The 26639-nt window shown below is 39.5% G+C and overlaps 1 protein-coding gene across 1 annotated transcript; it reads left to right on the plus strand.

Annotated features, from left to right (window-relative positions):
• The first annotated feature begins 2478 nt into the window (after positions 1-2478).
• LOC133423609 (TLC domain-containing protein 4-B-like) lies at positions 2479-22791 on the plus strand. Its single transcript, XM_061713848.1, has 7 exons — positions 2479-2764; positions 7204-7373; positions 9036-9125; positions 11774-11832; positions 11997-12091; positions 16801-16874; positions 18209-22791. The coding sequence occupies exons 2-7, from the start codon at positions 7219-7221 to the stop codon at positions 18525-18527; spliced, it is 792 nt and encodes a 263-aa protein (XP_061569832.1). The 5' UTR covers positions 2479-2764; positions 7204-7218; the 3' UTR covers positions 18528-22791.
• The last annotated feature ends 3848 nt before the right edge of the window (positions 22792-26639 follow it).

Raw genomic sequence — 26639 nt, forward strand, 5'->3', positions numbered from 1 at the left:
TGCACAGGTATATGAGTGTGAGTGAGTGTGTGTGTACGCGTGGGGGGTGGGGTCGTATGGAATGTTTTAAATTGTGTTTTTTATTGTTATTTTATTCTGCATGTAAAGCACCATGGGTTGCATTTTATATTGTATGATTTGGCGCTATACAAATAAATAAAGTAAAAGTAAAAAGTGAAGAATAGGGGTGATATGGTTGTACTGTATTTGCGAGTTTTCATCAGAGTTCGGGCAGCACAGTTCTGAATGAATTGAAGTTTCCGGAGGTGTTTGTTGGGGATACCGATGAGCAGGCTGTTGCAGTAGTCAAGCCTGGAGGAGATTAGAGCGTGGACAAGTTTTTCTGCATCGGAAAAAGTGAGGAAGGGGCGGAGTTTGGATGTTCTTTATATGGAAAAAGCAAGTTTTGTACAGATGTTTGATGTGGTTTACAAAGGTGAGTTGTGGGTCCAGCTTCACACCGAGGTTGGTAAAAGAGGTAGAAAGGGGGATGTCTTGACCGGAGAAGGAGATGGTGGTTATGGGGGATGACAGGACTTGGTGAGGGGTGCCAATTTGTATGGCTTCGGTTTTGGAACTGTTCAATTGAAGGAAGTTGTGACTCATCGACGCCCTTATCTCCTCCAGGCAGTTGGAAAGGGCTTGAGTGGGTGATGATGAGGGGACTGTGGTGGAACGTAGGTTGGGGTCAGTCCGGAGTCCTACAGCTGAGTGTCATCGGCATAGCAGTGAAAAGAGATGCCGTGTCGGCTGATGACACGACCCAGGGGCAGCATGTACAGAATAAAAGGAGAGGTCCTGGGACAGATCCTTGGGGGACACCACACGTAACAGGGGCTGTTTGGGAAGATCCCAAGCTGACGTACTCTGTCCTGTCAGTAAGGTAAGAGGTGAACCAGTCCAGTGTGGAGTGAGTGAGACCAACGTCGGTGTGCAGACGGTTTAGGAGGATGTGGTGGTCAACAGTATCAACAGCCGCTGAAAGGTCGAGGAGGATGAGCAGGGAGGGGGATCCAGAGTCGGCGGAGATGAGAAGGTCATTGGTTACCCTCAATAATGCTGTCTCTGTACTATGGGCAGTGCGGAAACCAGATTGAAAAATGTCAAATAGTGAATGGTGTTGAAGATGTTCCTGTAGCTGTGTGGCAACAGCTTTTTCAAGCACCTTGGACAGAAATGGAAGATAGTTATTAGTAGTTGGAGAGACATTCTGGGTCGAGGCTGGGTTTTTTCAGAAGAGGCTTGATAATGGCAGTCTTGAGTGATGGCGGGACATGGCCGGAGTTTAATCATTTGTGTGATAAGAGGGCTTATAACAGACAGGTTGGATTTGATGAGTGTTGTAGGAATGGGATAATGATATTATGCACCGTAGAAGGAGAATTAGGCAAATCCAGGCAAACACAGCTGAATCATACCTGGGCTCAATGACGTTTATTGATGAATAAAAACCATCAGACGTGACTGCAGCTTCCTTTCACTTTTCTTTTTTCCTGAATCAGCTCAACAGATGACTATGTAGACCCGGAGTGTACAGGGGGAGTACATAAGCATGTGTATCTTCAGGGGCGAAAATCCCGGGGGGGACAGGGGGGACAAGTCCCCCCCATTAGTAAAGCTGTCCCCCCCTAGAATAATTTGAGACAGAATTCATAATTTTGGAACAATGCAGTAGTATTTAGTAGTGATGCACCAAAATGAAAATTTGTGGCCGAAACCGAAATCGAAAATAATAATAAACAGTACAATCTCATTACACTTAAAACAAGAGTCATCACCAGAAAAATAACTTGTTATTTGACAATTTTCACCTGTTTCAAGTAAATTTTCACTTGAAATAATTAGAAAAATCTGCCAGTGCGACAAGATTTATCTTATAAGCAAAACAATCTTGTTCCACTGGCAGATTTTTCTACTTATTTTAAGTGAAAATCTACTTGAAACAGGTGAAAATTGTTGTTTTTTTCCAGTGATTAGTCTTGTTTTAAGTGTAATGAGATTTTTTTTTAACTAAAAATGAGACATTTTAACTAGAAATAAGACAGATATTCTTGTTAAGATTTCGGGTTTTTGCAGTGTATTATGTCAGATGTGCTGTATTATTGCCACCTTCCACCTAATACCATCGTTTTGTATTACTCTAAGAAAGTCTTCTGCCTGTTTGCGAGATAGAGTTGAAAATGTCAAAATGCTGTATTAAAGGAAGGCTAAAACTTTTATTCCTTGTCCCCCCCTGGATTTATTCTCTAAAATGTTACTGTTTATTGTCCCCCCCAACTATGAAACGGGATTTTCGCCCCTGTGTATCTTTAAGAACTGAGCTGTAATTTGAGTCCAAAGAGGGAAAGAGAGCGTCACTTCACGATCACCACACATAACAGCAACCCCCTCCTCCCCCTGCTCTTCCTCCTCCACCACCACCACCACCATCCTCCTCCTCCTCCTCCTCCTCCTCCTCCTCCTCCACTGTAATCGAGCGTCGAGCTGCAGGATCTGCAGCTCTGCAGCAGTTATGCACGGCTCTGCTCGGCCGGGACCGTCGGCAGCCAGCAGCCCCCCAGCCCCAGGACCCCCCCCGGGCCCCGGGACCCCCCACGGAACCCCCCACGGGCCGTCAGTAAGGCGTGCGGAGCAGGAGGCGGGCTGTCGGGTTGTTGATCCGTAAATGACTGGCCATGGCTGCGACTGCTCCCCCGCGCCCCCGGAGCCCTGAGCGGCCGAGCCTGCCAGCGTAGACGCGGATCCTCTGAATGAAATTGATAAGGTGAGTGAATCGGCCCTGCGTGTTTTTGTTTTTCTCAATCTGTGCTGGTGTTTTTTACGCCACTAGGCCCTCTGGTTGTTTCTGCTCCAAACACGCGCAAACACGCGCAAAACAGCAGCTGGAGCCGCTGCGGGGGCTTCCTCAAGCCTGGTTTATGGTTCCGCGTAAAATGGACGCAGAGCCTACGGCGTAGGGTACGCGGCGGTGCGCGTCGCCGCGTAACCTACGGCGTATGCTCTGCGTTGGTGTAACGCGGAACCATAAACCAGTCACGCGTCCCTGCGGTCTGGATGCTTATTTGTGCGTCTCACGGGGGGGCAATCAAAGCTGCCCAGCATGATTGACGGACTGGACATAGCTCTGAGTTATTTTAGGGGGGTGCTATCATCATTTCCTCCTTAAAAAAGGAGGTCTACCCGCAGTTACGCAAGCGCGCTTGACAGCCGCCGTGAGAACATCTGAACTGACAAACCAATATATCCGGTAGAAAAACAAAAATGAAACATTGTGTACGATGGAGATGCACAAATCACTTTCCTTTCACGGAAAAAATCCGACCACACATTTGAAGCTTTGCTATAAATGGCACAGTTTAAAGCCAACGCTTGATGCGGTAATAAGTCCGTGGGACTCCGAGAAAGCCCGCACTGATTCCTGGATCAGGCTAATTCATCTTAATTCATTATATCAATGTTAGTATATGATTTTGACTGCAGTTTAGTTCAAAAGCAAATATGGAAGTTTTTTGAAATTATTATCTAATATTAGGTGGCTTGATATTGATTCTATATTTCTGTGGCAATAATAGTTATTCACCTGTGAGAATTAGATCTGCCACAAATGTTTCAGCTTTTATTCAAACCCAGTGACTCCGTATTCCCTCCTAGTGATTGGTTGTCTTGAGAGCCTCAGCTGTTTCCTCTCATGTGTCCTACCCCGACCTTTGTCACCATTTGCCCTTGGCAACCGTGCCCTACGTTGCATTTATAGGCCTTATGCATGTGTGCATGTAAAGCTATCCTCCATCTGTGCAAGCGAGCCGTAGAAGAGTGTTGCTCAGATATTCAAGGGTTGTACTTTTGTTTGTAATGTCTGAAAGCAAAAAGACATGGCATTCTTGGACTTTGATGTCTTCTTTTATGGGCCATGTGTTTCAGTGAAGTGCATTATTGCTTCAGCTCCAGCATTTCTTTGAATCACCGTGACCGAATGTGTTTTTGTGTGGCTGTGCTGAAACACGTCCTTGCTGGTCTCTTTTCCGTGGGAGATGTAAATAAAAGTTTGGACACACATAAACACATGCCTGATCGGGTGTCCAAAAGTTTTGGCCGGCGCTGGCTAGCTTGGATTTTTACCAAATGATTACTTAATGCAAACAAGCAAAAGCAACTCTGTTTGGCCTTGTAAGGCCCCTGTCTGACACCACGCTGGCCACGAGCCAAGGTTCATCATTTTAGATCTGTTTTGTCTGACTGGAGACACTCTTTACCCACATCTGGATGTGGACATTGGTTGCAGGGGGCTGTAGTTCAGGGTTCTGAACTGTGGTCCACAAGAAACCTTTTTAAGAGGCCCAGACTGGTTTAGTAGAACCATGCTGTGGGGATCAACCTTTACAACAGGAGCACATTCTGCTCCCCTTTTCCAACACACTAGCCGTGTGCTCCTGGGCCTTCACGTAAAATTGAGAAAACGTATGTGAATATAAACATGACTGCTTGGTTTTTAGAGGCAAATTAAATCACCAGATTTAGCGGGAGCTGCCAAACCAGAGACTCTCGAGGGCACTTCCTGTTCAGAGCAGTACTATTTAAAGTTTATATTGTTTTACTCTCCATATCAGTTTTCCGAGGCTGTTAGGTTAGATTTGGGTGCTCAAGAAACCTTGATACAGCTCAAGCATTATAAAACAGTTTGGTTAAGTCTATTGGAAAGAACAAAAAAAGCAATTGGTTGGATTTGTGAATTAGTCACTGTTAGGAAACAATAGTGGCTGGACGCCAGTCACCAGAATAGTTACGAAAATAGTAGCTTTTGAAGAGCTTATCTCAATTGAAATAATAGTTTTGAGATTTACAAAGTAATACTTTTTTGTAAACGAGATTAAAGTATTCTTTGGAGAAAGTTTCAGGGCATCTGTAGCAGGTATAGTTCTGCTTTTATACGGAGACATTACATGTGATTTAAGGCAGATGGGAAGAAGACCAAAACAAATCTCTGTTAAAATTGGTTCTATGAAGGTGATTTCAAATTAATTTATTTCATATCAGGTGCCCCCCTCCCTTTTATATCAGTGATATAAAACACACACTTTCATTAGTAAGAAATGTCCATCCTTGTATACCTACGTTTTGTATCCAGGCGACAACACTGTGCTGCATTTATTTAGCTGTGGAATTTGAATTAACATGTAAGATAACTGATTTTCTCCTTTTAAACACCTCCTGTTGATAGTGCTGATAAGGCTTGATGTGACATAACAGGCAGATATGGTGTGTAAATGATGTTCCCTTTACAGCACGTCAAGAGTGGTAGATGAGTTTCCTTGAGGACTGTTTTTGTGATTATATCATTGTATTTTATAATATCCACAACTTGACAGGCGGGAGGAAAAACAACATACATAATGCAAGATCTCTCCACCGGCAAGGAAATTCTCTGGAAGATTAGCTGTTAATTACAAACGCAGCCTCACCTACTGATTCTCAGGAAATGTTTTTTTTTCCTAAGAACTGAACTGACAAGATATCTCCAAGGTTTCTGCACTGAACTCTTCAAACAATTGTATTCCCACAAAACACTTCACTGGAACATCTTTCAAATATTTCAAGAGCAATTTTCACCTACAACCACACATAATGAACACACCAAATGAAGCTTCATGGACTCTCCATAAGAATGCACGGTACAGCATTTAATGGTCAAGTAGAGCACTGTCCCATCGCAGTGCTATCTCTAAGCTGTGGATTGTTATTCTGCAGTTTAAAGTGCAACATTGACTTGTATTTGAAGCTACTTTTGAGACCTACATCTGTCCGGGCCCTTGTCCTGCTTTCTGTCAGTTGAGCATGTTAGTCATAATGTCAGTGTCTGATTCTGACTTGCATTCGCGGACTAACGGGGAGCGTGGCCAGATTCGAGAGAGGGATATTCACACGCAGTTCCATCTGTGGCTATCGGAGCGTTTTGTTGGGGTACAGACCACAGGCTGAATCTGTGCTGTCTTTCTGTGACACCCTTTTCCCTTCACATCACTAGGTCAACCACTGTTGAAAAAGAAGTGTTATTCCAGTCACTAAAACATGGTCATATATCATGAAATTGTAATAATAATAGATCCTACTGGCACACGAGTGCAGGGATGTTCTTGATGCTGGTGGCGAGGAATCTGTCCCAGTTTGTTCCACCTGTGGAGGCCCAAAAAAAACCCTGGTCTTCATATTCAGGCCACCGGAGTGGTAGCATTATGCAAACTTCCCTGCCTCAGATTAATCATGAAACAGTGTGTCACCAATGAGTGTAATTACCGTAATAATATCAGATTATTCACACTGGTTATCATTACTTGCAGGATTCCCTGAAAAGAGATCACTAAATTAGTTTTATTTCCATGAACTCAGGCAATGTGGATTTCGAACTCTTCGTAATTGGTTCATTCATTTCGTTACGCAACATGACCTGGATCTTTAAGTTGTAAAATAATAGAGATTAAAATGTTTATTGTGATAATAGGTCATTGTGTGTGGGCTTGTAATTTAGGTTAACGATAAACAGCACAAAGTTCACGGTGAGCTTATGGCACCGTCCTTCGTTTTGGTTAGCAGGTTCCACTCTCTGCTAATCAGATGCTCCTAGTGGACGGACTTGACCTGGTACCTTTTTTGTTGAGATGCTGTGAGATGTCCGTGCATGCATGTTTGCAGTTTTAGAGGAGATAAATCCACAAAGCGTGTCTCAGTATGTAGACAGCACATCTTTTTTATCTTCTGTCTGGGGACCTGGACTTCATCTGTTGTGGTACACTCAATTATTCATTCAGAAATTCAAGAAAAAAAAAAAAACTCTCTTTTTTTCTTTTTATTTAAGCATTTGGCCAGTTTTTAGGTGGCACAAAGAAGCAAATGGAGAAATATTGAAGGCAGGAAACTCTCAGGACTAATTACATAGTTGATCATGACTCAGCAAGGCTGCTTTTTGGCAGTTTAAGGTCAAGGGGTTCTTTGTTTCTGGAGATGGGTTGAAAATTAACAGGGACCCTATTGGCGGTTACAGGTTTTCTCAATCCAGGTTGATCAATACTGTGGTCGGGACCAAATCTCAACATGAAAAACAACACAAAGTTGACTTATTATTGTTTGGATCATTATGAAGAAAATGAGCTTCTTTTTTTTTCTTTTAATTGCCGACCCTGACTCTTGTTTCTCTTTGCTCTCCTACAGTGAGGTTGGGTGGCCATGGAACCATTCAGCCAGCTTATCTTCGCCATCTCGGTGACCAGCTTCCTCACCTTCCAGTGGCTCTTCCACAGAGTCAGTCCGTGGATGTCCACGCGCATCAGCTCGGGCTTCCTAGGCCTCAGCGACAAGCAGAAGGTGGAGTGGAACTCCAGGTGATCTGACGCTAATTAAAATCTATTATGTGTCTTTTATATATTCGCATCCTTTGCACGGCAGAGATTGTGACACTGATCTTTGTTTAGATGTCGAAAGATCAGTACTGATATGCAGTTCATGTATTTACCTTTATAGGTGTATCTGAGTCCCACACATTAAAATCAAAAGTTGCATATTTTATAGTGTTTTATAGTGTTTGAGTGATGACAGGAAGTTTGATTTAAAACACATTTAAACGCTTTAAAGGTTGTTGTTTTATTGCCTGTACGGCGACTTTTAATTCATGAAACGCATTGCTGACATCAGACAAATGTCATGGATAACTTTGTAAACACCTTTATCATCCTATTTATAACAGTAGTTATTTAGTTCATTAGCCACCTTTTTAAAGACCATTTGTTTGGTTCCATAGGGCTCAGTTACAAAAAAAAGTAATCTCAAAGGTACTTTACAAAGGAAATAAATTAAATGTATTTCAATTATAATCCAGTTAAATCCAGTTTGTTGTAATCCAATATATTCCAGTTTACTCCAATGTATATTCATATATTGTCATTTTTCTTAAAAAACAAACAAAAAAACGGCTTGACAAACGAACCCAACAGATTGCATCAAATCTCCGCTTTGATTAAGTTCCTCGTGATGACGCACAAGGCAGTAAAAACACCTCCCTATCAGCACCTCCAGCAGAACCAGGCTTTATGGCTCTGAGTGTATGCAGATCGCAGACGGTTCCACAAAACCGTTTCCCACACAAGCCGGCCTGCAGCAGTAAATTCAATAATGAATTCCTGCATATTTTTACGCTGATTTTCATCTGTTTTCATCCATTTGACGTCAAACATTGCACGTTCTCTGCTACCGGTATGTTCTGAATTTGCCAAAATGTAGCATGAAAACAGTTACACAATCCGTGCTCCACTTTGGGACAAATATCCCAGTACGTTTCTAACCGGTCTGCCTTCAGTGCTGCATCCCATAATACGAGGCACAACCGCAGCAATCAGATCATCCTTGTGACATTAAACGTGTCTGTGTGCGGCGTTGTTGTCCTGCGAGCGTCTCATTTGCTGCATGCCGTGCTTTTCAGGCTCCGTCACAAAGGTGCACGGAAACTCAAAGCTCTGCGATGTTCAGACTGATCTGGCATCGGCGTCTCATTTCCATCTTCCTTCAGACTCAGTTTATGACTCTGGGGAGCACTCGTGAGATTGAAATGGTCACAAGCGTGATGAGCACATAAAAGTGAATGATGAGATCCTCCCGGTGAAGATCCCTGTGGAGGGCTGTGACTTTACAGATTCGATTTAAACAGTGTTGCTGTCTTCCTTGTCTCGCTGAGTGACTGCTGAGAGCTGTTGGACCGTCATGCTGCGTGAAGGGCTGGCTGGGACTCTGTGCCGCTCTGTCTGACCCTTCAGCAGTATTTAATCTCTAAGTCTAATTGGTCTGAATCTGTGTGCAACCATGACAAGCAATTAGTTGATCGGCTGTGAGGGCTAAAAGTTTCCATCTCCGAAATCACAGAGTAGCTCCAAGAAGTCATTTGATGAATTAAAAGAAAAATGCTGGATGTTTCCTTTTTTTTTTTTCCTTCGGAAAAATCTGCCTTTGTCAAAGAGGAGATTGTCATGGCAATGTTTTGGTTTCTATTTCAGGACGGTGTCAACGTTCCACGCACTGTTGGTGGGAATATTTTGTCTCTACATCTTGTTATTTGACGATGCCGTCAATGAAGACCCAGTATGGTGAGAGCTTTGCTGTCAATCTATGACTCTTTGTCTGTACAAGCTTTTGTGTAATTTCATATTTCTTTTTATTTTTAACCTGACCAGGGCTGGGTGGTGTAACTTGAAATCAGTATCACAATTAATACTTTTGACATCTGTTACGATTAACGATTATTTATGTATTTGTTTGTTTGTTTTGTTTGTTTGTCTGCTCTTAATGATCACTAATGAGATGTTTTGCTGTAAATTTGCTCAACTATTAAAACTGGACTGGATTTATGAAAGAGTGTCTTTGTCATTTTAAAATAAACCAAGGGAAATGCGCACAAATGAACTATATTTTTGGGACATTTATTGAATATTTCAACAGTTAAAAACCAAAACACACATTGCTTGAAGTGGAAATGTCATTATTTTAGTGTGAAAAGAAAGTTGGTGAGCTAAAAAAAAGTAGAATATAACTTGCAAAAGTTCTCGCTGGATATCTGGAAAGCACCCCAAAACACTCCATCGTAAGCAGGCCACGATTTTTCAATGCAGCTTCTTCGTATTTGGCAACATGATTTTGCTGAATTTCCGTCTTCAGAAAAGCCAAAATGATTCCAAACGGCGGGCGCTGCAACTTTCTTTGGTATAATCTGTTGAAGTGGATCAGATATCTCTATATTTGGGTTTTGCTCAAATGAGGAGATTCCATGTTGCGGACTGGACTAGGCAGGGTCATGTGACTACACATACAGTAATATGTTTTAAAGCCAGTAGTGCATGAACACGCACGATGGGGAAGGTAGTAAAAAGGTTTAAAAGAAAATTGAAAAACCGTGGGTAAGACTACGCAGGTTAAAGATTATGAATGTCAGTTTGAATGAATCGGCCGGCCCTGGGTCAAAGTTACAAAAGAGTGTAGAGGTCTCTTATTTTCTCATTTGCAATTCAAAGTCCACTATGTGTCAAGAAAGCAGAGTTGACCTTGAAAGCAGGGTAAAGTGCATGTTTGACTCCAGGGAGACGTATTACATTAGTGGCTGTGCCTGTGTGCGTGAAGCGTCTTTTGTTGCTGGTGGAGTAACACCCCAACCTGAGCCTCGTCTTGCACAGAGGTTTACTTAGACACCGCCTGACCAAAAAAAATCACTTTTTGCACACCTTTACCCTCCAGGATGGCACACATTTGGTCTTTTAAGTTATTGCAGTGTCAGATTGTTTATTTTCCTCTGGCACGTCCCAGAGATTCTCAGACGGGGCGGGTGTAAGGTCTGGACACTGAGGTGGATAGTCTAAGTGAGAAAATGAAACTTTATGGTCCCTGATCCTCGGCTTCACAATTTGAGCTCAATGAATCCTGGCATTTGCCACTTTAGACTATGGCTGCACCGTCCAGGAAGTAAAATAATCTAGTGATGGACGGCGCACGAGGTAGAGGCTCGCTAGGCATGATGGGTGCATCGCTTCATCTGCTGCTCTCTTCACCCTGATACACACATCACTCTGGGACAGTGTAAATCTGGATTCAGAGCACCTGGCCTTTTGCCATTACTCCAGAGTTCACTCTTTATTCTCACAAGCAAACTGAAGCCTTTTTTTAAGCTTCACTGATAAGTGATTTTCTCCAGGCTGCTCGGATGTCTCTTCCAATACCTTGAGTTGTCACTGCTACCCTTTTAGGATTCAATAGCCTGTTTGTTTAGTATTTAACCCAATATTAGTTGTTTCAGGAAACTCCTTAGTCATTTTGTTTGCTTTTAATGCTGCAGATCAATAATTGGACCCTTCTTTAAAAGATTAGGACCATAGGATGTCTTTAAGGAAAGAAAAGGTAGTCACTGCATCACTCAGAGTGAAATAACTTGTTACTAGTTGAAATATATTAATCACGGCAGCCTTTTTTCTAGGGCTGGGCGATATGGACCAAAAGTCATATCTCGATATTTTCTAGCTGAATGGCGATACTCGATATACTGTATATCGATATTTTTTCTGTGCCATAATTGGGGTTTCCCCCAAAGCATTATAGCATAGCATCTCTGTTAGCTTCATTTTTTTCTGAGGCAAACCCTTAAAAAAACAGTCAGTTTTAATACAAAGCCTCGTGCCAAATGACACACAGGTACCGTACATTTATTAACAGAGGTCTGCACAATATCAAAATGTATAAAACAAATGAAATAAAAATAAACTGCCTGCATATATAGAATAAAAATGCTTCTTGAATAAAATAAAACAAATATCCCTTTCCTGCATAACAATTAAATTAAAATACACTGTGCAATTAATACAATGTAGACAGTAACAGGCAGACTTTTTCACTGAGGTTGACAGTTGTGCAAATAACAAAACATTTGTGCAAATCTCAAATAAAACATTCAAGTCAATTTGTCCCAAAATAAGCTATATCAAAATCGTAATTTTTTTCAATTTTTTTTTTTAATATCGATATAAACGATATTGTCTCGTACCATATCGCGTTTGAAAATATATCGATATATATTAAAATCTCGATATATCGCCCAGCCCTACTTTTTTCCCTCCAAGTGCTTAAGACCTTTTGACTTGCCTAAAACGTTTTGTCTCCAGCCATCTGAAGGACTGTTGTTTTGTTGAGGTGTAGTTAGCTACGGCTGTGTGTTTTCAGCTGCTATAAATTGGCTATGTTTCCTTCTAAATAGGGGAGATCCTACACTGGTGAAGACCAATGTTGCAATCACAACAGGCTACCTCATATCTGGTAAGAAAAACAGATTTTACGCAGGTAATGTGAGCTGCTGCTCTTTAGAGACTAAGTAAACTGTTTAATGTGTACTGTGTAGTGTTTTTTCTTCATTGTCTTGATTTATTATACCATTAACATGTTCTCTCTCTCTCTCTCCCCTCTCCACTTCTGTTTTCCAGATCTGCTGCTTATATTTTACTATTGGAAGGCGATAGGCGACAAGTTTTTTGTAGTTCACCATCTGGCGGCATTGTATGCTTACTACTATGTACTGGTGAGTGCCTTATTGTCCAATAGCAGAACGTGCAGGCAAGATGGGAAGGAGACAACCAAGGGTGAACAGCTGGGCCCTCTTTAGCTGGTGCTTTGACTCATTTGGACACGACTGTCCCCATGCAGCCGTGGCTCCCGCCTGTTGCTGTTTATTTAAAAGTGCAAGGTAAAGTCAGCACGGTCAGTATCTGCGCTCTTGACGAAACCCAAACTTCTGAAGGACGTTTTGCCGAGGTCATCCGGAGGACTTCACTGCTTTGAGTGTAAATTCAACAGAGCAGATGTCCCGTTAAAGTGATTATCTCTTGGCATAACTCACTGGAAAGTGGTACTTTTCTGAAAGCAGGACAGCATCCACGTATTTTTCGCAAACTTCAAAATGTCCAGTTGTCCGTATACTCGGATTTCCTAGAATTAGTGGCGAATCATATATGGCTTAGAAAACGAGCAGTATGCTCTCCCTTCTTTTCCTGTCCAGCTGACAATACTGATACGTTTGAATAAATGAATCACTTCTTTGGTTTCCAACGGCTGGAAAATTATGATTTTAAATTGTTTTATCAGGGATTAAGTGTGAGTTTAGCAGCCAAACTTTAAAACCCTCAAATATAAGGTACTTTATTAACATCAGAGTGTATAATTTATACAATTTTTTGGAAATTTGGCTTTTGCTCCATATAACCTACACTCTGTTGTCTCTAGTGGCCGTAGTTGAGGCTATCCAGCATCTCTGGTCGGCACTGTTCACCCTTGGTTCTATCCGACACCCTCCAGGTCGCCAGGATCTGTTGCATAATTACAGGAAGTGAATGACTATGGTAATTTTTGCATGGAATGCTCAGTGATGGTACTGGCTGTAGACCTCCCCCTCCCTCCCTCCCTCCCTCCCCACTCACCTTGCCCTGACAATATCTGTGCTTTCTGTTTGTTTACTGACCCCCTTTGATTTTGTACGGCTCTGGCATCAGCTGAACCGTCTCGAGCCTCAGCACAGCCGAATGCTGGACTGTAACCACTGTGTGCATGCCGGTACCTCTGCAGCGCTCCACGTAGGCAGGGTTCCTTTCTTGTTACTGTGCATGCCAGCAAACGATAATCAACTCATTTCTCACCTGCTCATCTACAGAAACTTACGCCTGTCTGTTTATTGTGGCCGGAGTCTAGTTCTGCCTCCTCTTTCTTCCTCTAACACTCCTTTTAGGTAGACAGGCCTCTTTCGCTGGAGAATAAGTTACTTATTGCTGATGCAGATATGTAGAATATGTTACACTGTGGTGCATTCAGTCAGGTTTTCTCTCTGAGTATGAAACTATGAAATTAAATACTGCTTTAATCTTACTAAAAGTCAGTCTTTTTCCTTGTACCAATTTAATTATAGCTGACCGCAGTTGCAATGAATGCATCTGGTTCCAATGTAGTAAATGGTCTGTATTGATTTTTGTAGAAGAAAAAAATCTCTGAAGAACATACAGCGTGCATTGCTCTGCCTCTGAATCAGATATTTGTCCAGTTTTTGCATAAAAGTAAATGTGTTACATTGCTTGGTCTAATTATGAAGATAAAAAAGAAGTATTGATGAATAGCAGCACAACAATCTGGACCTAATGTCAACAGGACAGTCGAGAGCTGCATCTCGGCTAATTTTCACAGGTTTGTTTTTCCTTTCTAACGTGGAAAACAAAGTCCCAAATCATCATCTTTTTGTCTCTTTTCTTTAAAATAACATAAATATAAAAAAAGGTTACACATTTGGAATACAGTCCATAAAAATGAGAAGAGCTAGCACCTGTATTTAAAAGGGTCAGGGAAAGAGAGGAAGTAGGCCATACTGTTACTGGACACTCATGACTGTTTCCTGGGACCGGGTCGGAGGTTCATGTGGGAAAGCAGAACGGATGCTACACGTTAGTCTGTAGCAGCAATTAGCAAACATTTCGAGCCACACTGTTGAAGTCATATTACACTTGCTGGGAATATTACAAGAAAACTGTCTTAATTTTTGATGTCATTTGCATTTTATTCAGTTTTGTACCCAGTCAAATTTTGTATTTGTTGTCAAGATTATTATTATTATTATTATTATTATTATTAATGTGTTGAATGTGTTTATGTTAAAATATTTATGTCCAATGGCCAGCAGACTTTATCAGCACACAGAAAATATGAACCCCAAAAAGACACATTGCCAAAATAAAGCCTCTTGTTTTCGTGTAGTTTAGGGTTAGGGAAGTATTTATCACCTAAAGACTAATAAGCTTAATTTCATGACCTTTGTTGGTAGGCTTTTATTGATGATCCGTCACAAATTACTTGATCAGAATACTATTGAAGTCAGTCACGATTTATTTAATAGCTGCTTTAACTGCCTTTTGTGTGTGTTTTAACTGTAGAATATATCAAAACTATTAATCCAAACTAAGTAAATATGCATGTTTTTTTCAGTCTTATAAGTGTTGCTTCTTATTTGCTTCCAGTTTATTGTGGCATTTTACTTTTTTTTGTCTTCTAATATGTGTCTGTCTCTGTGTTTCTTCGCTGACTTTAACACGAAAAGCCCCTCTTCAAACCCTACATGCCAAAACTACCAAAATCGCGTTGGGTTGTGTCATCCCCCCATTCATGCAAAAACTACCAGAGAGGTTGTGGGTCACTTACACATAGAACAGGTCTTTATTCCTGTCTTGTCTGCTGTTATTGCTGTTGTGTTGTACTGAGCAGAGATGATGCCCAGTCACAGTATGGACTTACCAGTTCCTAGAGGTACCAGCATGCTGGTGCTAGGTGGGAAGTTGACATTAAAGGGTTCATAAACCGCAATGCAGATAAACCCTGTTTGTGATGCGTAGTAAGTATGCTTCAATGACCAACCTTTTGTTTCAGCCCTGATGGTAAGTATTTTATCACAGGCTGTTTGATAAATTATGACTGATGTGTTCTTTACGGGTGATTTTGGTGAAATTGGATAGTGTGATGTTTTTGAATTTGCTCTGAACTGTCATGGTCAGGTTCAGTACTGAGTTGACTTTGGAATGACTGAGTCAAACTTAATTTATTTATTTTTTAATCACAGAACCCAATAACATTCTTTCTAATCAGAGTTTTCACTTAAAAATGATGCGACTGATGGTACAATTTCAGCCCAAATACTTTGTCTTCAAAATGTCGTGCTGATTTTGTAAGTTAAACTGGTTAAAACTTCTTGTTTCTAAGATCAACTTCTTTTGGATGATCTCTAACAGGAGAAAGTTCAGGACCTGATATTTTTCTGTAAACATGACATGTTTGGCACTTAATATTGCTTTTTACTCTGCATGGCTTTTGACTGCTCCCTCAACTAGTGGCTGGCTGGATGTTTCTATGGTTATACAACACTTACGTCATGTGCTGTGATGATATTTTCTCAATAACCTTTTTTGCTGTAATTGTTAAAGAAATAAATTGCATTGTATGTAGCACTTTTTAATTAATTTCTTTTTTGGGTGAACTACAAAATTCAACAACCATTAATTTGTGCACAGTTTATTTGTGAGTAAAATGTGATAGTTACCCCAATATTTGTTGCAACAGATTAAATATGATATTAAAACACAACAAAGGATCTCCCTGTAGCTGTTATGTTAGGTTGCTTTTATGTCACTGTCTTCCTGGAGTTGCCTTTCCCACGATATCAGTTGTAGCACAAGCTTGACTAGGATGGGTTTTTAGCTGGGTTTCTTCCTGAACTCTGAAAAGTGGGAGTGGCAAGAGTGGTGCTGGAGCCGATTCATTTTGAATTAATGAAGTATTTGAGAATGACACAAAGTTCTGGATTAGTACTCAGTAACACTGTGCATCATGGTTAGTGCATGCTGTTCGTGATAATAGTTTGTGCACATTTACCCAATAACCAAATGCTGTTACTGATTGGTTTGGAGGTGTAAATGCAGAGATTTTCCCTTTTATATTTATTTATTTTTGTACTATTTGCATATTTGGGTGGGTCTCTGTTGGATTAGCAAGGCATCCCACAAGCACCCACTAAAGAATTAAGTTGAATAAAAATACAGTATATGTAGGCAGAAATATCAGGTATAAAAGTATTCAGCTGCCAGAATACCAAACATTTAAGTTTACCAATGTGACCTTTTTCCCTCTTTATATGCCTAAGATGTTTAATAACTCAGTTTTAGATGCTAGCTCATTCATCAAACAGATAGATATTTAAATATTTGGTTATCAGGATTGTCATACCGTATTCTGTTCACACAGTTTTAGATTTATAGACAAATTTATTGACAGGCTTTGCTGTAAACAAATTACTTTGAGGTCTGATTTTTGCTGGAAACGGCTTTTTATTTTGTGCATCGGTTTCTTACTCTGTGAGAATGACTTTGTGTCCACAGAAAATAAAGATGATGAAGACTGAAGTAATAATCATGCACACTGTCCCTGATTGATCTGAATTTGATTAGGGGTACATGCATTTTCAGGAATTCCTCATACTCTTGCAGTATTATAATCCTTTTTGAAATATCACATGGTTATGTTTTGTTCAAATCTGTCATTTGCTATGTGATGCATTTGCTGCTGTTCAGAGATTCTGCTGACAAGTGGCATTTGTGTGGAGCATGTGATGCATCAGCTTCATGCCTGGTGATCCAGATGACTAGATGTCTTGTTTTTGTCCCTTTCATGTTTTGTTGTCTCCTTGTGCTTACCTTGTTTTTCCAGGGCCAAGGAACGTTGCCTTATTTTGCTAACTTCCGTCTGCTTGCTGAGTTTTCTACACCGTGTGTGAACCAGCGGTATGTACATGTTTACTTAAGACCCGTCCTCCCTCCCCCTCAAAAGTTGACAGAATTTCCAATACCTCAGTCTCCATTCCTTTTTTGACTTCTTTTAAACATGTTGAAAGCGTATAGTCATAGAAACCGGGTTTATGGGGCGACGTTACCCACTCAAGTCCACCTCACCCTTTTCTTTTGTATGTGATAACTTTGTTATGCCCACATCTGATGTACAGCAAGCACACAAAGATGCTGAAATGGGTTGAGATAAAAATGGGAAAGATAGATAATTCTGCTCTGATGTAGGTCTGTGATGACCCAGTATCCTAATAATTTTAACTGCACACTGAAGGCTATATTTTGATGCGTCAGTAGCTCCAGAAAAGTCACGAGATTGTGTCTTCTGAAAGATTTTGAGGTGTCTCGTCAGACACCCATACGTATGCTCTGAAGTGCAGACAAAAGTTTTGTTTCTTCCCACATGTCACCTTTTAAATGATGGATACTTGGCTACACCATCAGTTCACCTTGACCTGAGTAAAAACACCAATCAGTGTGAGAGACCCCAGCTAGGTTTTTAGAGTTGGCTTCTTGGTCAAACACGTTTCTGCAGTGAATAAACATGTTTCTGTGCTTTGGAGGCATGTCTGAAGGAAAAAGGTTTTCTTGGTTTTTGGGTGGTTGTTTTTTTTTTGGCTCAAAATCTCTTTGAATGGTTTTTCCAATATTTACCCCCCAACTATTTAAATCTGGACTGAATGTTCAGGATGATTTTGTAATTAATTAATTTTGTAATTTATTCTTATCTTTTGAAAAAAAAAAAAGAATAAATAATAAAAAGAATACAATGGAGTATTAGGGCCAAACTAAGACAAAAGAAAATTGGAAATTACGAGAATAAAGTCGCAAAATTACGAGAATAAAGTCATAGCCTAATGTTACGAGAATAAAGTCGTAATATTACGACTTTATTCTCGCAACAATATGACTTTATTCTTGTAATTTTACAACTTTATTCTCGTAATTTTACGACTTTATTCTCGTAATTTTACAACTTTATTCTCGTAATATTACGACTTTATTCTCATAATATTACGACTTTATTCTCGCAACATTAGGCTATGACTTTATTCTCGTAATTTTACGACTTTATTCTCGTAATTTCCAATTTTCTTTTGTCTTAGTTTGGCCCTAATACTCCGTCGTAAAAGAAAATAGTCATGGTAATAAAATTTTTTACAGATGCCCAAAGTTGTTTTTTTTTTCTCGTTTTTTTTTTTTTTTAATTCTTTATTCTTATATGTATTTTTAATATGCTGGTTCTGCTCTCTTAAACATATGTTTTGTTTCAGTTGGTTCTTTGAGGTACTTGGTTATCCCAAAGCCTGCCGACCCAACATGGCGAATGGTGTTGCCATGGCAGTGGTCTTCTTTGTGGTCCGGATCGCCGTTATGCCAGTCTACTACAGTCGGATGTACGCTGTCTGCGGCACCGACGCCTTTTACCTGTTGCCCTGGGGCGGCCGTGTAGCCTGGATCTGCTCCAGTATCTGCTTGGACGTCATGAACATTATGTGGATGCATAAAATCGCCCGCGGCTGTTACAGGGTGCTGCAAACAGCACGGCGGAGCAAAGCTGGGACGCCTCACGAGAACGGGAAGATGGATTAAGGGAATCAGGGTGTCAGTTGTGTGGGGACAAAAAAAATGCCACAAAACAGACAAAGTGACATTACTCTTAGTGCAATCCAAATAGCAGTTTGGACCCTTTCACATCAGACTGCTTCAGTGGCAGCAAACCTCGGACTGGACGCTGCAGGACCGAATGTAAGGAGGAGAGCTTGTCTTTTTTTCTTTTTTTTTTTCTGGGAAAGCAGGCACAGTCACTGAGTTGTACTGATGGACCAATTAAATGGTCACCTGTAAGCCATGACATGACCTCCAAGCAATACTTTGTGTGCATGGCCAATTATTTTTTTCTTGAATGATTTACTAAAACAAAAGAGGTTGTCCTGGGACGAGCGGACTGTTAGTCCACCCACAAATTGTCAAAAAGTTTACCGTCCTTTACATACTAACTGCTTAACTGAAGACTTTGTCGTTTTTGTATTAAAACTGCTGACTGAGTCGCAGCGGGAGAACGGGGTAATACAAGTCTGTATTTCTGAAGAAGATTTCATCGGGCGACTTCACAATGATGGTCAGTGCCATAAAATCCTCCTCAGATACCCACCGAAGAAGACTTCATTGAGACATAATTGGATCACATCAGTCGCATCCACAGAGAGTCTGAATTTTATCAATCACCCCACTCTGTCAGTGAAGCCAGCTTTTCTTTCTTTCTTTTTTTAGAGCTTATTTGAATTTCATAAGTTGTGGTTGCCTTTGCATGTTTTATTTAAAAAAAGAAGAAAAAATTGGTTGATTAGACTTCACATCTTCAGTTATCCATTTGTAGTTTATTTCCTTTTGCTTTTTTATTTTTTTATTTTCTGGGGTTAGGGCAAATGGATTGTAAGCAATTAAATAACTATTATCTGTTTTTTTAATAGAGGGCTTCTAGAAATGTGTAAAGGGATTTCAGTGTTGATGTTTGTGTTTACACCGATATCAAGTAAATCAATAATATATTTAAAATACTGAGGCCATATTGACCTGTTAAGGTACACGATTAGCCTGAGAAACCGGATATTTTACAGAATGGGGCAGAGACATGTGACAAAGGTTTTTTCTGCATTGGTTTTATTTTACATTGGGCAATGCACATTGAGGGATGAAACCTAAAGAAATAGCTGGTCGTAGAAAAGAAAAAACATGTTAAAACAAAAGCGTTAAAGAAAAGGCTTTAATATGTTTTTTGGGGTTTTTTATCTTCCTATTTATGATTTTTATTTTTTTTTCACAGAAACTGTTGATTTTATCCCCTCGGCAACATTTGCCAATAATTTATTTTAGTTATTTATCTTTTCATTGAAGGAATTTGAGATTTTAGCTTGGAGAAAAAGTTCAGTACACAATATTAAGTGGTTGCTCCAGCAAATTTTTTATGTTTAAAAAAACGAAAACGCTTTTCAGTGTTTCAGAATGCTGAAGTTTTCTACAGAAAGGCTTTTGAGGATTGTAATACAAGTAGGTTCTGCCTCACGCTATGTCATTTCTACTCGCTCTTAAACAAAATATTTTTATCCTTATTTATTCTTTTCATTCATAAAAAATATTGTTTTTACATTTAGTGGACAGCAGTATATGGAAACGTGAACATTTATGTTGCAATTGTTTTCTTAATCATTGTTGGCACAATGCGGATTCATGTTAAAGCAACACTGTTGAGGAGTATATTTATTTGCTCTTGGGCGCCCCCTACAGCTGATATAAGGTCTGATCCTGCACTGTTGAAAATGCTAGTTGTGAACTGAACCCTATTCACAGAGAGCTGTACAGCTTCATCAGCTGATACCCAGAATAGGCGGCAAAGAAAGCGAAGCCTACGGCACTATAGATTACTACAGCAAGGGCTGATGAAATCCCAGCTTTCAAGGCAACAGTGTAGTTAGCTGCAATGTAGCCTTCCTGCCACATCTCCACAAATAAACATGCATCCTTTAAAAAAATCTTGTCATGCTCTGGTCAGAGTACCCATAAGGACTGCAAAGGACTCATCATAGCACCCCAAAACAACCAAAACTGAGCATAAAACAAGCAAACAAGTATAAGTGCACAGTCACTTTTACGGTGAATGAGCAGCTGGTGATTTTAAATTTACTTCCCGAAACAAAGTAAAACTCACTTGGCATGCTAAAGCCTAAACAGCATCACAGGAACGGACAGAGAAGAAGCATTTTAGTTTACAACATCAACTGGTGGTGAAATCCCAGCTTTCAACGTAGCAATGTAGTTCGCTGCAATGTAGCCTATGCGCCTTATCTGATATGCATCCTCTGAACATTTTTGCTATGCAGCAGTTAGTGAGCAAAACCATAATGATGGCAGCTTCCTAGCTCAATACACTAAGCAAAGCCATGATTGACAAGTATAAGAACAAAGACACTTCCACAGCCACAGTGTTAACAGACATTAGGCTACAAACTTAGAATTACCTGACAAAAAGTGAATCTTGTTGCATGACAGGAACTGATACACAGAAGACACATGTTTTTAGAACAACAAATTGCATTCATACTGACGTATATAAAGCATGTTTGCAAGATTTCCAACGATCAATAAAATAGCCATAAAAGAAAAAAAAAGACGGCATTAACTTTATTGGTACAGTATATCAAAACCACATCAAAAGCCACATGGTCAACACACAGCGAGCCAGTTACTAACAATAAGACGTTACTGACTAGTCCAGGAAGAAGATCCCTTGCTGTCCCTTATCCGGTCCTCTCCGCTTTCTTTGCCACTTCTGCCATTATGAATGTACATAAAATAGTAAGACAACTAGCTCCTTATAATCAGGCCGATCCGATGATGTTGCTGTGTGGCGTGTATTGTGCTGTAATACAATATGCGTTCGAGGGGGGTTATCTGGAGGGATCACTCCCACCTCAGAACGACTTTTGAAACTATATTTTGAAGGTAACAGTGTTGCTTTAATAATAATTCAGCAGTGATCACAGGGACAACTGAGTACACCGGGTTAATGGCAAATGTGTAATTTGTTCAGAATAAAGATTACAATCCACTAATGTAGGATTCATACTTGAATTTTCATTGTTAGATGTATCTTTACATGATCTGTACATCAAAAGCTTTTGTCAGAAGTTTAGTACTGCAGAAATTAGGATTTTTTTTTTCTTTTTTTAAGTATGCCTTGCTATGCTCAGCATTTAATTTTGTTGCCTTTGTAGAACAACATATGATTGCACAGTGAATATTTTTGTCACACCCAGCTCGTTGCAACACTGAAGATGTCATGTTGTGTACGAGTGATTTTACTTGTGTCATTTCCAAGTCTGATGCCCATCTAATGTGATTGTTTGGCCTTTTGCAATTGCAAACGTAAAAACCGAGAGGCTTTTTTTTTAAGCTGCTTCCTTCAGTGCTTTTGTTTTGCTATGCTTCTGAAAATATGTACGCCAGTTCTTTTTCATGGCAAATCCATACAACATCACCATAGAGAGGTATCTAGTTTTATTTTCTGTTATTATTATTATTTTTTAATGTTTAAGTCTTGGGCATGTTTCAACAGTGCAAAAGATTTTCACTTGCAAAGTGTTTTTATGGCTAGATCTGATTTATGGGGGGTGAATATCACTTAATTTCATCTTCGAAAAATAAACAGGACGTGCTGTCAATATTTCACTGGGAATTAATGGAAATAATGTGTGCAGGCTCATGCATGGTCAATATGGTTGTTGTAATGCACCTTCTATAACTGCATGTGGTATTGCATGGGGATTGCACTGCAAGCAAAATAGCATATACATTTGCAAGACCAGCTTTGGTTTGTTTTGTTTTTTTTTCTTAGTACATGTACAAATGTTTACTTAAACATTATTCTTGTACTGTGCCACATATTATAATCCACAGACAATGACGATGATAACACGATACAGCAATTATCTAGTATAACATCCAGCACAGTAATAGTCATTAAGGGAATACTTGAAAGCTAATCAGCACAATTTATAACGATCTGGGCAGTACAAATAAACATTAATCTTAAAAGCATCTTGCATATTATGTGTTCCATTGTCTTTAATTTATTAATCCAACAGAAACTGACAAAAACAAAAAAGATGTCAAAATAAGAGAGAACCCAGTGCTGCAAAGCAGCTACAAAAATTTTTGATCTTGTCTCTGTTAAAAATACTGTTTTGAAAAACGTGTATGAATAGATGGAGTGTTTAGTGACATTCTATGAATGTACTGGAGATGAGAAAATTGTCATTTTCATTTACTCTTGACAATAAATACCAAATTAACTGCTGTGAAGTGTCTCATTTAATAAAAAAAAAACTTTTTTGACAACTTTGTACAGTAATGAACCTGCATTTTCACATGGGCTCTTACGCTTTGGATAGTTATGTACGTATATATATATGGCTAGAGTCATAGTCACTGGTACATTATGTACCACCAGTTTCATTATGTGGAAACGTGGTTTCTTTTAGGACTTTCCCCACTTGCTCATTTGCAGAATATTTTTAGTGGAAGTAGTCTTTAAAATTAGCATTTTCTTTAGCAACAATTACATTGTATGATTAGCACTGTGTATCGAATTTCGCTTCTTTTATGGCACATACCGAAATCCATCTGTACCAGGTTACGCCGTAGGTTACGTAACCTACGCCGTAGGCTCTGCGCCGATTTGACTCGCCGACCAAGGGCAAACATCATTTGCAGACTCGTCTCAGATTGTGACCCAGGGAGCAACCTTTTTTTTGTGGGAATTAGAGAGAAATAATCCTGTGACTCGTCAGATTTGTTTTGGATGTTTCTGATATAATAGTTTTCAGAAACCACAAAGCTGTTATCTTGGTAATTTACACACTTTCAGATAAAGCTGAAGTGAAGATGGCGGAGCTGTTTTATGGTTCCGCGTTAAATCGACGCAGAGCCTACGGCGTAGGGTACGCGGCGACGCGCGCCGTACGCCGTACCCTACGCCGTAGGCTCTGCGTCGATTTAACGCATACCCATAAGCTCCGGAGCGGGCAGGCAGAAATCTCTAAATTTTCGGAGCAAATTTCTTAACAGGCATAGCTACAACTGTTAGATTTCATCTATTAAACCAACATCTTCATTTTTCATTTCATTTGCACCACGTTCCTCTTTTTGTACCTCGTTTTGAGTTTTTGAATTTGAATCGTTTCTGTACAAGCCGTTTTCCTTAACTGAGACGCATTAGGCCGTTGCAGTGCGTTTGGCCCTTGTCGGCCACCGTACTACGGCACCGTACCTAATGCTTAATCAATCACAAAGATATGCAAATATTATTCAAAGGCCAATGATGCAATATATTTATTCAAACAAGGCCATTATAAACACAATACCATAATTAAATACAGACACACAGGCAGATGCACCAAAACATGCATAAAATCAAATGCAAAATACAAATAGTTTACAAAACTGTACATTGACAAGAGGAAGAACTGCTGATCACAAGATTCTGTCACCTGGGTGTGCAACGGCATCTCAACTATCCCAGTCCGAGACATGGCGAGGCCGGGACAAGACCAAGACCACAAAAAAGTGGTCTCGAGAACTACAAGTCTGCAACCAGGTATCTGTGTCCAAGCATCATCCACACCGTCAGAGCTTTCTACTGCTGGGGACACCACCAGCCAGGAACGGGCTTGTCTGTCACCAGAGAAAGCAAACATATGGAGTTTCCTAAAAAAGAACTGGAAAGTGAGGTCTGTGGGATTTAAAGCTGCTTAGTATGCAGCACTGCAGAAAACAATGCTTTTTCACTAAAAATGATTCTTTACATTACAGTTTTCTAATGTACTTTTGCACTAAAAATGTTTATATGTTTGAAACTTCTTAAAGTCAAATTACCAAAGCTGAAAAATAAATGTCAACGTTAGTATGGCAATGTGTTCTGAATTTTTTTTAGTCTTAACAATTATTTTCACTAAATTGATATAGAAAAAAAGGTTAGGGTTATCAACATGTTTAAACAAAACACAATATATCTACAGCACCACTTTCTCTCCACACATACTAAATTAAAAGACAAACACTTAAAACGTTTCACCAGCTAACAAGTTCATGAAATGCTTCGGTCCCAGTCCCAGACCATAATGTTATAAATGACACACAAGAGGGCAGTGTGGTAATGCAGTATAAAGTTATTGCACTGTGAAGAATTTACTGTAGAGAAAACCAATGGTGTTATTGTGATGGAAATATTAGTCTTGGCCTGGGTACAGGGTGCAGGCTCATATTTTGTTCCTAAAAGAAAAGCTCAATGATCTGTTTATCAGAATCATAGTGTTTGGACATCAATTTGTGGTGTTCAAAATTACCATGCATCTCTTATTCTGTGTCATTCCTACATCAAGATGCCTGAGGTAGGTTTTGACCCACTTCCATACAACTGAAGGAGCTGTGAGCAAAGCTAACTATGATTGATGTGCAGTGGGCGTGTTGGTGAGGACTTGCTGAGTGACATGTCTGCGCTCTGCACGATGGAAAACAGGCTTCAAAACTGGTCTTCAGAATCCAATGACTGAATACTTCGTCCATTGTTATATACAGTCTATGGTTGCACCTGGCCCTAGTATTGTCCTTTTTCGTGAAATATAACCAAACTTTGGAGCGTTTCTACCTCAACGCCATGCTGAAAACATTCTGGGTTTTTTGAGGGTTTTTTTTGAGAATAAGTTCAGACAAGTGCACCAATATATATGTAACAATAAAATAACTATAAAATTCCAGTGAAATTAACAGAAGTAGGGAGAATGACACATAAACGAGTGAATAAATAAAATATGAAAAAAAGTAAATGAAAAAATAAATAAGTAAAATGTAAATACAGTATTCATCTTTAAAAAACTTCTCGTATCTCGGTGGCTGTTTGGTGTCAATAAGTTTAAGGGATTTAATACAGTCTTTAAATTCAAGTAAGAGACCTTTAAAGTGCGGTGGAGTTTTGGAGTATTTACATTTATGTATGTTAAATTTGCCATACAGAATGAACAGGTTTATAATAAAAGTGCTATTTTGTCCATTTTCTTCATGGACAAAATAAAATATCACACTCCTACAGTTAGGATATGTTTATCTTGATTTTATACACAATATATTGTTCAAATTGAGACCAGAAATTGAGAGATCGAGCACAGTGGTAGAATAAATGAGTTATGGTTTCTGGTGCAAAAAGTGCAGTTATTTTCAATATTTAAGAATTAAGAAAAATATACATTTTTGGATATAACGTGTGCAGAATTTTAATGTGAACTCCTTTTATTTTGAAAACATTCTGAGCCAAAATACGACGCGTGTACATCACGCAAATGTGTCAGATGTTCGCAGAACCTGTAAACTGAATCATTAGGCAGATGGTTAACGATTCCAGGGAATCAAACTACTGAGAAACCGTTCCCATCCCTACACATGACGCACAATGTATCTTTAGTGGGTGACACATCTGGACTGTACTGTAAGTCGACCAGTGGGACATCTGGACTCTGGACTCAATTCTGACTGATAGAGACAGACCAGCTCTGTAATGGGTGCATTTATTGTTGCGAAAGTTATTAATGTAAAGAGCAATTAAACCTTGGATTATGGCTTTTGAAGCCTAGGAAGTGCAATATCCACAATTTTCAGTTTATCATATCACTGTTACATTTTAACTTTTCTCTTAGTCCATCTTAAATGATCTCTGATCCAGAGAAACCAGCTGTTTCTTTATCAAAGCAGCAGCGGGAAACTGCAGATCACCATATACATTCATGACTTGACATGAAACAGAATCAGAATCAGAATCAGAATCAGAAAAGGGTTTATTGCCAAGTTTTCACACGAGGAATTTGTTTTGGGGATTGGTGCAACACAATACAAATACAAAAACAAATATATAAGAGATAAAATAAAATGAAATGTATAAACAATAAAAAGTATAAACAGTATAATAAAATGTAGACCTGAAATGTACAAAATGAGGTTTTAAAGTGCCGGGTGAGTCTGTACAAAAGTGACTTAGGAACTTAGGATAGGTAAAAAGTATAGACAGAAATGTACAATGAGGTTTGTAAAGTGCCGGATATGAGTCTGTGCAAAAGTTACAGGATTGGAGTTTTTACGTTAATGTAACGTAGAGTG

This window comes from Cololabis saira, chromosome 22, assembly GCF_033807715.1.
Source record: "Cololabis saira isolate AMF1-May2022 chromosome 22, fColSai1.1, whole genome shotgun sequence".
Lineage (NCBI taxonomy): Eukaryota > Metazoa > Chordata > Actinopteri > Beloniformes > Belonidae > Cololabis > Cololabis saira.

Excerpts from the sequence above, each read along its gene's own strand:
- LOC133423609 (XM_061713848.1), top strand. The coding sequence starts at position 7,219 with ATGGAACCATTCAGCCAGCTTATCTTCGCCATCTCGGTGACCAGCTTC. Across the intron at positions 7,374-9,035 it reads AAGGTGGAGTGGAACTCCAG|GACGGTGTCAACGTTCCACG; the intron begins GTGATCTGACGC and ends TTTCTATTTCAG. Across the intron at positions 12,092-16,800 it reads ATGCTTACTACTATGTACTG|GGCCAAGGAACGTTGCCTTA; the intron begins GTGAGTGCCTTA and ends TTGTTTTTCCAG.